Source organism: Cricetulus griseus, chromosome 2 (genome assembly GCF_003668045.3).
Source record: "Cricetulus griseus strain 17A/GY chromosome 2, alternate assembly CriGri-PICRH-1.0, whole genome shotgun sequence".
NCBI classification, from domain to species: Eukaryota; Metazoa; Chordata; class Mammalia; order Rodentia; family Cricetidae; genus Cricetulus; species Cricetulus griseus.
This window is the reverse complement of record NC_048595.1, coordinates 363,140,842-363,156,649: the sequence shown is the minus strand read 5'-3', so window position 1 is coordinate 363,156,649 and position 15,808 is coordinate 363,140,842. Positions and strand designations below refer to the sequence as shown.

General features: G+C 41.3%; 1 protein-coding gene across 1 annotated transcript in view; it reads left to right on the top strand.

The window, feature by feature from the left end:
* LOC100752174 (zinc finger protein 728) overlaps positions 1-15,808 on the top strand; it is a 39,367-nt gene that overhangs the window by 8,093 nt on the left and 15,466 nt on the right. Inside the window, 4 exon segments of the mRNA XM_035438795.1 lie at positions 5,712-5,816; positions 6,654-6,749; positions 7,806-8,776; positions 14,193-14,303. Of these exon segments, the coding sequence (XP_035294686.1) occupies positions 5,712-5,816; positions 6,654-6,749; positions 7,806-8,776; positions 14,193-14,303 (1,283 nt within the window).

Here is a 15,808-nt window from a genome sequence, read left to right as displayed (position 1 = left end):
AGAAACCACAGATGCAAGCATAACCAACAGAATACAAGAGATGGAAGACAGACTCTCAGATACTGAAGATAAACTAGAGGAAATGGATTCATCAAATAAAGAAAATCTTAAGTCCAACAAATCCTTAACACAAAATATCCAGGAAATATGGGACACCGTGAAAAGACCAAACCTAAGGATAATAGGTATAGAAGGTGAAGAAACCCAACTCAAAGGTGCAGAAAACATATTCAACAAAATCATAGAAGAAAACTTTCCAAACCTAAAGACATGCCAATCGAAGTACAAGAAGCCTACAGAACACCAAATACAGTTGATCACAAAAGAAAGTCCCCTCGTCACATAATAATTAAAACACCAAACATACAGAATAAAGAATATGAAGAGCAGCAAAGGAAAAAGGCCAAGTGACTTATAAAGGCAAACCTATCAGAATTACACCAGACTTCTCCATGGAAACTCTGAAAGCCAGAAGGTCCTGGATAGATATTCTGCAAACACTAAGAGACCACAGATGCCAGCCCAGACTACTACATCACCCTTTACAATAGCCACAAACAACATAAAATATCTTGGGGTAACACTAACCAAACAAGTGAAAGATCTGTATAGCAAGAACTTTGAGTCTTTAAAGAAAGAAATTAAAGAAGATACCAGAAAATGGAAAGATCTCCCATGCTCTTGGATAGGTAGGACCAACATAGTAAAAATGGCAATCTTGCCAAAAGCTATCTACGGATTCAATGCAATCCCCATCAAAATCCCAGCACAATTCTTCACAGACCTTGAAAGAACAATCTTCAACTTTATATGGAGAAGCAAAAGACCAAGGATAGCCAAAACAACCCTGTAAAATAGAGGAACTTCCAGAGGCATCACCGTCCATGACTTCAAGCTCTATTATAGAGCTATAGTCCTGAAAACATCTTGGTATTGGCAAAAAATAGGCAGGTAGAGCAATGGAATCAAACTGAAAACCCTGATATTAACCCAAATACCTACAAACACCTGATTTTTGACAAAGAAACTAAAGATATACAATGGAATAAGGAGAGCATCTTCAACAAATGGTGCTGACATAACTGGATGCTGGCATGTAGAAGACTGCGGATAGATTCATGTATATCACCATGCACAAAACTTAAGTCCAAATGTCTGAAAGAACTCAACATAAATCCAGCCACACTGAACGTCTTAGAAGAGAAAGTGGGAAGTATCCTTGAACAAATTGGTACAGGAGGCAGCTTCCTGAACATTACACCTATAGCACAGACACTGAGATCGACAATAAATGGGACCTCCTGAAACTGAGAAGCTTCTGTAAGGCAAAGGACACAGTCAGCAAGACAAAACAGCAGCACACAGAGTGGGAAAAAGATATTCACCAACTCCACATCCGACAGAGAGCTGATCACCAAAATTTACAAAGAACTCAAGAAGCTAGTTTCCAAAACACCAAATAATCCAATTAAAAAGTGGGGTACAGAACTAAATAGAGAATTCTCAACAGAGGAATCTAAAACGGCTGAAAGGCACATAAGAAAGTGTACAACATCCTTAGCCATCAGGGAAATTCAAATCAAAACAACTCTGAGATAAAATCTTATTCCAGTCAGAATGGCTAAATTAAAAACAACAATGATAACTTATGCTGGAGAGGATGTGGAGAAAGGGGAACACTCATCCACTGCTGGTGGGAGTGCCAACTTGTGCAGCCACTTTGGAAATCAGTATTCCTCAGAAAAATAGGAATCAGTTTACCACAAGATCCAGCAATCACACTCTTAGGCATATAACCAAAAGAAGCACATTCATACAACAAAGACAATCTGTTCTATATTCATAGCAGCATTATTTGTAATAGCCTGAACCTGGAAGCAACCTAGATTCCTCTCAACTGAATAATGGATAGAGAAAATGTGGTACATTTACACAATGGAGTCCTACTCAGTGGAAAAAAAAAACAATGGAATCTTGAAATTTGCAGGAAAACGGATAGAACTAGAAGAAACCATTCTGAGTGAGGTAACCCAGTCACAAAAAGACACATGGTATGTACTTACTCATATATGGATTTTAGACATAGAGTAAAGGATTACCAGCCTACAGTCCACACCACTAGAGAAGCTAGGCAACAAGGAGGACTCTAACAGTGGTCCCCCGAGAAGGGGAAAGGGACAAGATCTCCTGAGCAAATTGGGAGCATCGGGGAAGAGTGAGGGAGCTAGGAGAATGAGAAGGGGAGAAGAGGGGGAGTGAGGAGGACATAAAGGAACATGAAGGTTGTTTAGGGGGAAAAATAGAGGAGAGCAAAATAAGAGATACCATCAGAGAGGGAACCAGTATAGGTTTAAAGAGAAATCAGGCACTAGGGAAATGTTCAGAGATCTACAAGGATGACACCAACTAACTATCTAAGCAACAGTAGGGAGTCTACCTTAAATGCCCTCCTCTGATAATGAGATTGATGACTAACTTATATGTCATCCTGGAGCCTTCATCCAGCAGCTGATGGAAGTAGAAGCAGACACTCACAGCTAAACACTGAACTGAACTGGAATCCAGTTGCGGAGAAGGAGTGATGAGCAAAGTGGACAAGACCAGGCTGGTGAAACCCACAGAAACAGCTGACCTGAACAATGGGGAACTCTTGGCCCCCAGACTGATCACTGGGAAACCACCATGAAACTGATCCAGACCCCATGAATGTGGGTGTCAGTGAGGAGGCCTTGGAAATCTATGGGTCTCTTGTAGTAGATCAGTATTTATCCCTAGCAAAGGAATGGACTTTGGGAACCTATTTCACATAGAGAGATACTCTCTCAGCCTAGACACACAGGGGAGGGCCTAGGCCCTATCCCAAAGGATATGACAGACTCTGAAGACCCCCCCATGGAGGACCTCACTCTCCCTGGGGAGCAGAATTGGTATGGGTTAGATAGGGTGTTACTGAAGGGCAGGGGAGGAGGGGAGGCAGAGGGAACTGGTATTGACATGTAAAACAATCTTGTTTCTAATTTAAATAAAAAATGGAGGAAAAAAATTATGCATCCTCAGCCTATAGCTCAGGCTCATTACTAGCAAGCTTTTACATTTTAAGTTAAGCCATTTTCCATATTTACCCCCTGCCACATGGTGGTACCTTTATTAACATGGACCTCTCTAACATATTATAGGAACCTATCTCGGGGCTACAGCTTCTTCTCAATGGCTGGACCCCACCATTCCAGGTGTCATGCCCTTCCTATTGGCTCTCTTGGGGAGGCATGTGAGAATTCAGTTCCTTATGAGGCCTGAAATGAGACAAAACTGAGACACTTGTGCTAATCTACCTAGAGTCCACTATTCTGTGGACATTTCTGTGCCTATTGATATGCTTGAAATGATCTTTACAATTTTCTCCCATGTTGTATTATAATAACACGGTCATTTTTGTGTTTCAATATCACTGCTATTCTTAGTTTTGGAATATATTTTACATTTAATATCAGAGATCAGAAACAATTCTATGAACAGAAGAAACTATCATCTGTATATTGCAGGACTAATATCACCAGGAATTTAAACAGTGTTGCCTTAAGTGTTTTATGTCCTAATTGTAATTGTTCTTGTATTAGAAATTATGACCATTTTAATTTTTCTACATGAAGTGATCATTAATCAATTTATATGAGTTATTACCACTATTCATGGAAAACAAGAAGAAGCTAAAAAAATAAGCAGAAATCAACATGTAAGCTCTGGGACAGCCAAGCTGGCTCTTAGAGTAGCAGCAGAGCCCCAGTCACTGTGTATTGGAAGTGGGTTATTACAGAGGACACTCTCTGCATCCCAGGGTCACATGTTCAGAGAGCTTGGAGTTCCAATCAGATTGCTCAGGAAGACTGAATGAACTTGGCTGGCCTGGAAGCTAAGCAGCTGTGGAGTATCTTTGGACTTTCTGTGACCTGCCAATATGTGTCCAGCAGGAAACAAATGTTTTTTGTTTGTTTATTCATTGTGTGTGTGTGGGGGTTGGTTTTTCTCTTTCCCGTTGTTTAAAAACATAACTGACGAGTTTTATCTACTTCATGGGCCCTCTTTACAATAGTTCTCTGAGTTCAGAAGGTATTGATCACAACATTTTGTACCTTTGGATCTTAATAAATAAAAATTTCAGTAAGAATATACAAAACTGGCACAGAGTACTGAGAAGAACCTATATTTATTCCACTTCATCATTTAAGTTTGTGAACCCTTTTAGTTGAGTTCTCCTATTAGTTTGCCCCAATTTTTACTGAAAGGAAAACTTTCTTAACTTCTAGGGCCGAGATCAACATTGTTACAGTTCCTGCAAACTTCATGGCTGGCAGGGACACAGGTCACATGAAGTTAAGAATGAAACTTAATCAGCACCACTTTAGCCAGGTCTGGGTGAAAAATGTCTTGAGTTTGACCAAGCAGCTTTTTTTTTCTTACATATTTACATATTGTAAAAGTTTGAGAAGACATTTCCATTTGAAAATTATCACAGCAAAGCTTTAGACATGGCTACACGTAAAGTCCATTGCAATGAACACCTCTTTGGTGAGGCACCTGTGCCCTTTACCCTAAGGATGAGTTCTCATTCACAGACAAAGGGAGTTTAGGGTCAGACCAGGAGAAGGACAGATTTGTAATAAGCACAAGCACAGGTTTTATAGACTGAGAATGCAAATTTCATGGGACCGCTTTCATATGGATGAGAGACAAAGTTCAGAATGAGGGCCTGAACAATGCTCAGGATTTGAGGTGGGGTGAGATTCAGGTGCAGTGGGATCCAGAGACTAGCAGAAGATCACCAGGTTGTTAGGCAGCATCTACTCCAGCTTCCTAGTGAACAGACGTGGGTCATTTCCTTCACTTGAAGACAATCCTGCATGTTTAACATTTCTGGTTCCTCTAACGCTTTCTGTAAGCTGTGCCTTTTGTGTCATTCTCTTTGTCCTTTCACCAGGGCCTCTGAGAGAGTCTTGGGTCAGTGTTAAGTCCCCACAATGATTAAACTTATTGCTAAATTCCTAACCATGTATTTGTTAAAATACTTGTTATTCCATATTGTCTACAAGTTCACTTATTGTTGTGCCCCTTGGTGGCTGAAACTCATGTCCCCTGTTGCACTGTCATTTGCATCACACTGTACATGCTCAGGAAGCCAGGCCTCAGCCCAGAGTTGCTGGATCAGATCTGCATCTTCATTGTGTTTATTACTTGTGACTTTTCATATTGGGGTGAGAAGCGTCCTCCCCATTGCCATGGCTCTCTACTGTGTGAACCTACATTCTGTGCTATGTCTTATGATCCGGGCATGCTATTATTTATTTATGTAGTGTGCATGGTTGTTTTGCTAGTGGCCATGTCTGAGAGACTGTCTGATCCTCTGGAAGTGGAGTTACAGACAGTTGTGAGCAGTCATGTGGCTGCTGGGAATGAAGCCCAGGTCCTTTGGAAGAGCAGCCAGTACTGTTTACTACTGAGCCATCTGTCTAGTCTCAACATACTCTTCTGTGGATACACTTGCTCTACATTTATGGATCTTAAATGTATAATATCCATGGGAGTTTCTAGGACCTACTGCCATTCAGTTTCCTTAACCTTGAGTTCTACACAACATTACAGAAGTACATCAGACTGATTTCAGGGATATTGCTTTCCTATATCAGAAGCACTTCATTATTTTTTCTTTATTTCAGGAAATGCTGATTTCTCTGCAGAGGAGCGTGAATGCCTGGGCCCGGATCAGTGGAATCTGTACAGGGATGTGATGTTGGAGAATTTCAGCAACCTCGTGTTCCTGGGTAGGTTGTTCTTTTTTAAATTGTTGCTGCCTTTAAAACCATGGCTGTCCTAATCAGGAACTGCAACTCCTCTGCTACCAGCAGCTGTTAGGACTCTAGAGCAACAGCCTTGGGGAATAATGTTCCCTCAGGCAACAAGTGTTTCCCAGCTAGGCAGGGAACTTATCTAAATCTCTGTCCCTCTAAATAATTGAAGATTCAGAGGTTGAGATGGAATTCTGCTCCTCAGAGAGGCTGAATAGCAAGTAGCTCACCTCCTTTCCTTGCTCATATCTCTCAAAAGATCCCCTTCTTCTCCTCAGCCCTACTTAAAAACCTTTCTTCACCTGGCTTCTCCCTATGCTGACTGAGCCTCCTGAGCACATATGAATTTTATGTATTCAAACACATCTTTGCAGAAACTAATGTTCCTGAACATAAAAAGTAACACAACTGACATCAAGGGTCATGAACTCTTAATTGTCAGCATAAAACTATCTTTGTACACATGGGAGCTTGTACTGTCAACAATGAAATTCACTTCCTTTTAGAATTATCCTTTATATTGTTGGTGACATTATACAGTAATGATGTAAGTGGGAAGCATACACATTAAAAAGAATGTCACACTCTTCGGTTTTTAAAAGTTTCCTTGTAACTGAGGGACATGAAGGTCATGGCATGCAAATCCTAAATTCCTTCTAAGCATTCTATTATGTCCATCAGTAAACACACAAAGAACTAATCCTCTACAATCCTTGATTGTCTCTTCTCATTCCTTGTACAGACAGTCCTAGAGCGGACATGAGGTCTCCAGGAGATCACACTAATAGTGGTGTTCTCTTTTCCCATAAATAGGTCTTGCTTCCTCTAAGCCATACCTGGTCACATTTCTGGAGCAAAGTCAAGGGTCTAATGACATGAAGAGGCAAGGATCAGCTGCCATGCAAACAGGTGTGTAGAAATGGGGGGACAAGGACAGAGTGGGAGACCTGAGATCCATCAGGAAACCAGGCTTTGTCATGAACATTGACCTACAATGTTCTGATAAAATCAGTTTTTAAGGGTCTCATTTCTATCTTTTGCTGTGAGAAGAGGGTGTGATGATGCATGGATTCTCTTAGGCTTTGTTCTTCTCCCATTAGGTCAGCTTGTGTTTACAGTGACTGCCTCAGTTCTATAATTTCTAGGTGATCATTATTTCTTTTTTTATAGGTTGTTCAATTGATATTTATTCATTAAGTGAGCATATGTCCTACTGTCTTCAAAACATGAAGTATATTATTTAGTATCGTTATGGACAGATTTCTATTTATGCAGTCTAATTTTCATCCTTTCAAAAACCAGAAATCTATGCTTAGGACATATACATATAAACTGTGAGAACATGTGTCTTCCAACTTTGACTACTTTTATACTTTGTGTTCATCTAGTCATAAAATTTCTATATTTCTTTAAGCAGATCATTTCCAATAGCATAATAATCTTCTTTTCTTTCTTTTTTATTTTATTAGTTCTAGTTAGGGAACAAGCTTATTTCAAGTCCCTTCTCCCTCTCCCTCCCCTCACCCCCAAACTTCCTCCCCCACCCCCAACCTACCCCACACCCCATCCACCCACCACTCCCCAGGCAGGGTAGGGCCCTCAACGGGGGCTCTGCAAAGTCCACCAAGTCTTCCTATGCTGGTCCTGGGCCCTTCCCCATGTGTAATCTTCTTTTCTTAATTGATCTTATGCCTTCCTTACATATTTGACTTTGACTAATATTCCTTTTTTTGCCCTATGTTCTATGTAGTCATTATCTTCATCTTCTACTGCAAGTTACACAATTTCCACCTATTATGTTTTTTTTTAATTAGACTCCCCAGAATGCAGCTTTTGAAATTTTAATGTAACTCATTATTTATATTTAAAAATGCAGGTATGAGTAAATGGTTCTGTTGTTAAAAATAAACATAAATACAGGCAATTTTGTTCAATTTTCACTCATTTCTTAACTTTACTCACCAGGAAACAAACCACTCTACAAAGAATGTGGCATTACCTTCCCTTGGAACTCACAACCCATTAACCACCAGAAAATTAATTTAAGCATTAAGCCCTATAAGTTTGGAGATTGTGGTAAGGTCTTCCGTTTTCCTTAAGTTCTTTGTGTACACAAGAGAAGTCACACGGGAGAGAAACCCTACATATGTGAAGTATGTGACAAGGACTTCCATGCAGCATCATTACTTAAAGCACAGGCGAGAATTCATACAGGACAGAGACCCTTCAAATGTGAACTGTGTTGCAAGGCCTTTTATATTCCATCACAACTATCTACACACATGAAGATTCATACAGGAGAGAAACCTTACAAGTGTGAAGTATGTGACAAGGCCTTCAGTCGTCTGTCAGGACTTGCTGTACACAAGAAAATCCATACAGGAGAGAAACCCTACAAGTGTCAACTATGTGACAAGGCCTTCTATATTCCATCACGACTTTCTGTACACATGAGGATTCACACAGGAGAGAAACCTTGCAAGTGTGAAGTATGTGGCCAGGCCTTCATTCGTCCATCTGGCCTTTCTGTACACAAGAATATTCATACAGGAGAGAAACCCTACAAGTGTGAAGTATGAGGCAAAGCTTTCCATTATCCGTCATTACTTTATAAACAGAAAAGAATCCAGACAGGATTGAAAACCTACAAGTGTGAAGTATGTGGCAAGGCATTCAGTTACCCACCAGAACTTTCCATACACAAGAAAATTCATACCGGAAAGAAACCCTAGAAATGTGAAACATATTGTAAGGTCTTCAAAACTTCCTGGATTCTTTATGCTCACTTGATAATCCTTTCTGGAAAGAAACCATACAAGTATGAGGAGTATGGAAAAACCTATAGAAAGTCACACCTAACACAGCATGAATTAACTTACACTGGGAAGAAACATTACAAATATGAAGAGCGGCAAACAGTACAAGTATATCAGAAACCTTAAGGGAAGTAAAAAAATTCATTCTGGAGAGTAACCATTAAGTATGAAGAATGTGGCAAAGACTTTAGAACTTACCCAACACATTCTATACACAAGACTAGTCACATTGGAGGGAAATATTACTAGTTGGAGAGTGGCAAGGCCTTTCACCAGTCTTCTGGTCTTAAACAACATCAAGGAATTCATTTGAGAGAGGAAGCCTGTGAAGAATGTGCCAATGTCTTTTGAAGTTACTAAGAACTTTTAAAACACCTGATAATTCATACTGGAGAGAAATGCCACTAGGGTCAAAAATGTTAAAAACCCTTTAATAAATTTCTAGTGTTTCTCATCCCAAGGTAATTAAAACTTAAATAATACAAATGTTAAAATGTTTTCTACTTTTTTGTTCTTTAAAGGATATCAAAAAGTATTCTGAATAGAAGCCCTACAAATAGGGACAATGTGGTAAAGCCTTTGGGTCATTCAGACCTTACCCAGCACTAAAGAATCCATAGTACAAGGAAGCCATACACATGTGAAGGGTCTGGTGAGGTCCTTGACCCTCAAACAACATTTCCTGCCCTTCTTAGAATTCTTAGAATTCATCCCAGAGGGAAACAACACAACTGTGGATGGTGTGACAGTGATTTTAAGGAGCCCTCGTACCTTCAACCAGTGCTCCTCAGCCTTCCTAATACTGACACCTTTAATACAGTTCCTCATGCTGTGCTGAGCCCAGCCATAAAATTGTTTTCCTTGCTACTTCCAAACTAACAGTTTGCTACTGATATAAATCATGATGTAAATATCTTTGTATTCAATGGTCTTAGGTGACCCCTAAGAAAAGGTCATTTGAACTCCAAGGTGTCATGACCCATATGTTTAGAACTGCTGCATTAAACAAAGAAAGGTTTTCATACCAAGCAACAACCCTGGGAACCTGAAGAGCTGTGAGAATATACCAGAGGATATTTTAATTATTAGTACTGGCTTTCAACAGCTAGGGAGGCTGAATGCAATTCCTGGTGGCACACCTCCAGTTGGGCCATGAGCTTTAAGCCTGGTCCTCACAAACGAAGAAGCTGGCAGAGCCAGCATATAGAGCTCCTCAGAGGACACAGCTGTATCTTAGCAATTTGGAGTTTACTCACATGGTTAAAAAAAAGTCTAGAGATACACAGTTAAAGAGTCCAGATGGAAAACCCTTTAAACAGGTTCCAGTGTGTTTACAATGTGTGTTTTTACTTTAAAAAAGTAAAAAAAATGGGTATTGACATTCATAGAAGAAATAAATATTTAAAAATAATAAAGTGTTTAAAGACATAAGTGAAATAATAAATAAGAATAGGCCACATAGAGATGGAAAATACACAGCGGCTCTGGATTCTCTGTATTATGTTGATTTTGAGTTTTTTAATGCTGATTAGCAAAACACAGCTGCTGACAGACATGGTTCTGAAAGTGGGACAGCATGGACAAACTGCACATCTCTGTTGTTGGGTAGGTCATACTGATGACGACCACCTGAGGGACATCTGACACCGTCCCCAGAATTCTATGGAAATGGCCACCAGATGGTACCTGACTGAAACTCCTTCATGATGGTCTGGGTCTCCTTCTGTGGCATGTCCAAGCATGGACAGCACAGGGAAATTGCTTGTCTCATTTTGTCTGTCAACAGTCAAACTTCCTCTTGGTGTTGCAGATGACAGTTGGGTCAGCCTGTCATAGAGACTACACAATATCAAACTTCTGTTCCTCCCTTTCCATTGCCACAAGAAACGTTTTATGCCTTAAACAGGTCATCACACTCATCTAGAAGTGTATGGGGTCAGTCATGAACTTGTTCGTCATCTCCAGGACCTCCTGAGGCCATGTGGCACTGATGAGAATGGCCTGTGTGGCTGGTGGCAGGCACATGAACACATCATAGATTTGCTCCTTGAAATGTTTCTTCAACATTTCATCAGCCTCATCCAAAACCAACATCTTGATAGCCATGTGCTTAAACTCCTCTACAGAATCATCTGAATGACATGTCCCAGTGTGCCTGCCACAACATGCTGCCCATAGTCCAGCCACTGCAGGTCTTCCAAGCATTATTGCCCACAATGTAGTCACTGCAATGCACATTCATGTAGTCCCCCAGAACATGAAGACCCTTTTGAATTTTTACAGCTGACTCTCTCGTTGGATCGAGGATAAAAGCTGGTGTTTCTCAAGCCTGGTTATCTAAGCAGTGGAGGACTGAGCTAATGAAAGTGGCTTCCTTGCCTGTAACAGACTGAGACTGTGCAGTGACATTGCTCCCATTCTGTCTCATTCCTGTGCTGTAGAATGTGAGTGTCACACCCAGCACCTCATTGGTCTCAAGCTCCCAAGTTGGTGATGTCCTCCTCTTTGAGCAGCTGCTTCTGTATGGAACCCAAAACCACCATTGTGGCTGAGGCTGTCATGATCCTGATTCTAATCATGTAGTGTCTATTTATTAAGGCTTTTTTTTATGTATGGGAGCATGTTCTCCTTTCCCTGTGGAACATGTATGCTTTCCCCATCCTCCTACCTCTATATCATTGCATTTGGTTTTGGATGAGGCTGAAGAAACATTGAACAAATGTTTCTAGGAGCAGATCTATGAGAAGTGCACCAGGAAAGAGTCTATTTCACTAGATTTTTGCATCACTAAGGAAAGGATATATCTTTTTACAAGGCAACGGGGAAGGGGTTTAACCATTTGTTTTTGTATATAAATTACATAGTCAGAAAACAATATTTCCTTCAAACATCATTTTCCCCCTAAAGGTAAGACTTGAGATTTAAGTTTTCTTTTTCTTTTTATTGAGTTTCCATGTATATCCTTGCCTTTCCTGGAATTCAGTTATAGACTAGGCTGACTTCCACTTCTGTCATCTGCTTCCATCAGCCTCCTGAGTACTGGGATTAAAGGTGTGTACCACCATGCCCAGGTTAAAATTTTATTCACATATTTTCTATCATTTTTATCAGTTGTTGGTGTGTGTGTGTGTGTCTCTGTCTCTGTCTCTGTCTCTCTCTCTGTCTCTGTCTCTGTCTCTCTCTCTCTGTGTGTGTGTGTGTGTGTGTGTGTGTGTGTGTGTGTGTTTGTGAGTCTTTGCACCCATCTTTTGCACATGAGTCTGAGGATGTCAGAGGAGGGAGACTGATCATCTAGAATTGCTGCTACTTGTGCTTGTAAGCCACACATGCACACTGGAAAATGAACTCACATCCCCTGCAAGAGCATTAAATTCTCTTAATTCCTGAACCATCTTTTTAGCCTGTAAGAGTAGATTATCAAGTGAATTGGCCAAACATCACATGTAATGCAAAATGCTTCAATGGCAGGAAATTGCATGGTAAATGTATTAAAATATTGTTATAGACAATAAAGTTAAAATGTCAACATGGTCTTAGCAAACATATTTGGTCCAAGAATCCAGCTGTGGTTAGACTGGGTTAATATCCTACCTGTTGGGTATTTAGTGTTGCATGGGTATTGGAAGGATGGGTCACTGCAATATGGATTTTAGGCCTGTGTGGCAGCAGAAAGGTACAGCTTCTTAGGATTAATCTTGAACAGCCATTCAAAGGCATATTTAATGGTTGTTACATAAAGTTGTATTTTGGGCAAAAAAGTTCCTTATACTAAAGTCCTTGATCTCATTACATGTCTCCAGGAGGAAAGCATCAGACTCCTCATACTTAGGTCCATACAGTTTACCATTTGCAGTACCCAATAATCCAAGAGTTTCAGGTTCGTCAGAGGCATCCTGTGACCAAAGTTATGCAAAGGCAGTAAAGCATTCTCAGAAAGACAATTCTTTGAATCACAAAAAGAATCACTGTTTTCCACAATAATTTCTTCAAGGTCAAAGTACACATAGAAAACAACTATTCTATTCTATCGTTTACCCTAGATAGAGAAAAGCAGCTATTCATTATAATGCTAACCCTAGATGCAGTGTCTCGGTTAGATTCCTATAACACTGCTAAGTGGGCTGTCTCTCTTAGACTGCGCATGTTCAGTTTGTACTTGCATGTGGTAGCTTTACTGTGTTCTCTTAAACAGACAAATTCCACTAGGAAGAAATGGAGAGGACAGAACTGTTGTGAACGGATGCTGCACATCTAAGATCACTACTTCTCATGTGACTCAGCAGCTTCCCAGTCATGTTTCCATGTAACAGACACAGACACACATGTGGACACACACTCATACACAGACACACGTGCATGCACTCACATACACAAACACAAATGTGTACACATTCCCATACACAAACACTCAAGTGCACACACTGGCAAACACATATTAGAATTCTAGCCATGCTCAACAATACTAAGTCTTGAGGTGGCTGACAAGGCCCTTCACTGCAGTGCTAAGGTGGAGGACAGAGCAGTCATGACCCATTCTAAACCGATGTGTCAATAAAATGTCTAGGTAGGCCGGGTGGTGGTGGTGCATGTCATTAATCCTAGCACTAGGGAGCCAGTTCCGGGACAGCCTGTGAGTTCCTGAACCGGCTCCAAAGCTACAGAGAACCCCTGTCTCAAAAACACAAAAACCCATCCAACCAACCAACCAACCAAACCCCCCCCCCAAAAAAAAAAAGAAAAGAAACAAGAGAAAGGAATTTACAGACAGTTGGAAAGATCCTTAGATGGATCTGGAAGTTCATTGCAAGTAAACGTCAGGGATCCGTAGTTTCCACTTTGTTCAATGATTTTAAACATCTCTGTCCCTGACCCATCCACTGTGTAGATTCCAGGGTTCATAGGAACCCCATTCCTCCTGTGGAGTCTGATCCATGCATGGCTCACACTGGGTGTCAGCACAGGAGGACAAGGATTATTTTTATTAGTGGGTATTACACCAAAGCTGCCTTCATTATAGCCAAGTGCTTTACCCTGATCTAGCCCACTGTGCATCCTGGACATTGTGTTTAGATGTAGCGCATCTATAAACTATCATTGTTAGCCATGTGTTCTGGTTCTTCTGTCTTAAGCACCTGAGACACTGGATGACAGGCGGGGTCAGCAAGGGCAGCTTCAAGAAGCATCTTGAAGAGATGATGCCCAGTCCTATGTTAGCTTCCTGCTTCCTCATTTTAAGTAAAACAGATGAATCTGAGTTTCCATGCGGTAGTTAAGATCCCATAAAGCGACCTGAGATTCTAAATCAGAACCGTTTAGCAGAAGAGACCCAGGAAACTCGGTAAACATTACTGTGAAACGCTCAGTTCACAGCCTAACATCCGGTGTTGAGATCACAGTGCTGAAACAGCCCCAATGCCCTGTGTGTGTCCCGGTGCTCAAGCCTGTTCCCTTCCAACAAGTCACTCTCCAAGGATTCCCGGAAGTCCTTCGCGCTGTCTTGTGGGATATGTAGTCCCGTGTACGATGATGTCACAAGACTGGGCCCTGGATACCGGAAGAACTTCCGTGTTCCGACATCAAACTTCTATTCTCCCCAAAGCTGGGCGCGTATCCTGCTCAGCGCTGGGCTTGGATATCTGACGTGGAGGTTGGTGCAGGGGGCAGCCCCATCCTGCAGATCTGAGGGACTTGCAAGGTGGCGGGTGCGGCGTGGAGGGAGCTGACTTGGCCTGGGTGGGAGCAGAAGGTGACCTGGAGGTGCAGCTGTGCTGGGCCACTGCACCTGGATGCAGGTTTGACAGGACAGAGGGGGACATGCCAAAGCCACGTGCTGTGGGTGTCCAGTCTCTTAGGACACCTTGCTGCCCGAGTCTACCTGAGCTTCTGGTGACCTAGGAGCTGAAGGGAGCTGACGTTCCTGCTTGGCTGAGGGAGCATGCTCTTCCTAGTGACCCTGGCTCACATGGCTGTTGTCAGTTTTCTCTTCTAGGAAGAGTGGACACCTAGCCCCACTACACTTCATAGGACACCTAGACCCTCTCATACTTTAGGAAGCTCACAGAATTTCATGAAGTACCTGATTTCTAGGGACAGCGTCCTTGAGGGAGGTTGCTGTATAGGATTTGTGTTTCTTTTCCTTTGGAATTAATTGGTAGATTTATGGATTCCTGCGGTGGTGTAGGAACTACTTATATAGATTTCTGTGGCTGGAATCACCACACTACTCTTCCCGTATGACACAGAATAATCTTATAGTTAGTATGAAGCTGTCTTTGCAAAATCCACACTATTACCGCCTTCACACTGCAGAGTGAACACTACTAGGGAGCAATATTGCATCAATTCCTTTTGAGACTGTAATGTCATAAATTGGGACTCCTTTTCATATGTCAGAGAGGACTTGGTATGATGGGATAAGTGGACCTCATGATTGACAGGAGGAGGCTTGAATATCTCTGAAAAAGAGAGGTGTAGGCAGACGTTTCTCTCCCACCAGCTAGTTCCTAAATATTGACTCAGAGGCTTTATATTAATTACACATGCTAGGTTGATAACATAGGCTTCTTCCTAACTAGCCTTTACATTTTAAGTTAACCCATATTCTGTATTTACCGTCTTTCAAGTGGCAGTACCTTTATTAAAATGGAATGTTACTCTTCTGTTCCCTCTGTGTCTCCCCGAAGACTCCTCAGACTATTCCCTTGTCCTTCAGATCATCCTTAGTTTGGTCGTCCTACCTATATGTCCTTCGTAGTTACTGTCCCATCAGCATTTAATACCAATTTGAATGGCAAGTCTTTGTAGAGTGTATAAGCGGATTACTCCACAGCAGAGAGGAGAAATGGTCCAGGTGATCTGGTAAGTTCTGCACACTGTTTTCTCATCACCCGGTCCTTCTATCTCTTCACTTTATCTGTAATGTTCATAAAAGAAAGCTCTTACATGTGTTTCTCCCTAAGTCAGAAAGATGAATTTTGTTTCTTGATCCATTTGTCTGCCCCATGACTTTTGCATGGGGAATGGAGGACATTAATTGTTCTGATGTGTGATATGTGAGTTTTCACTGTCCTGCTTTTGGTGGTGCTGTTTGTCTTCTCAGTGGCCCTTTGTGCTTTTGTAACTTTGGCTTCTTCTTCCATCTTCTCTTCACTA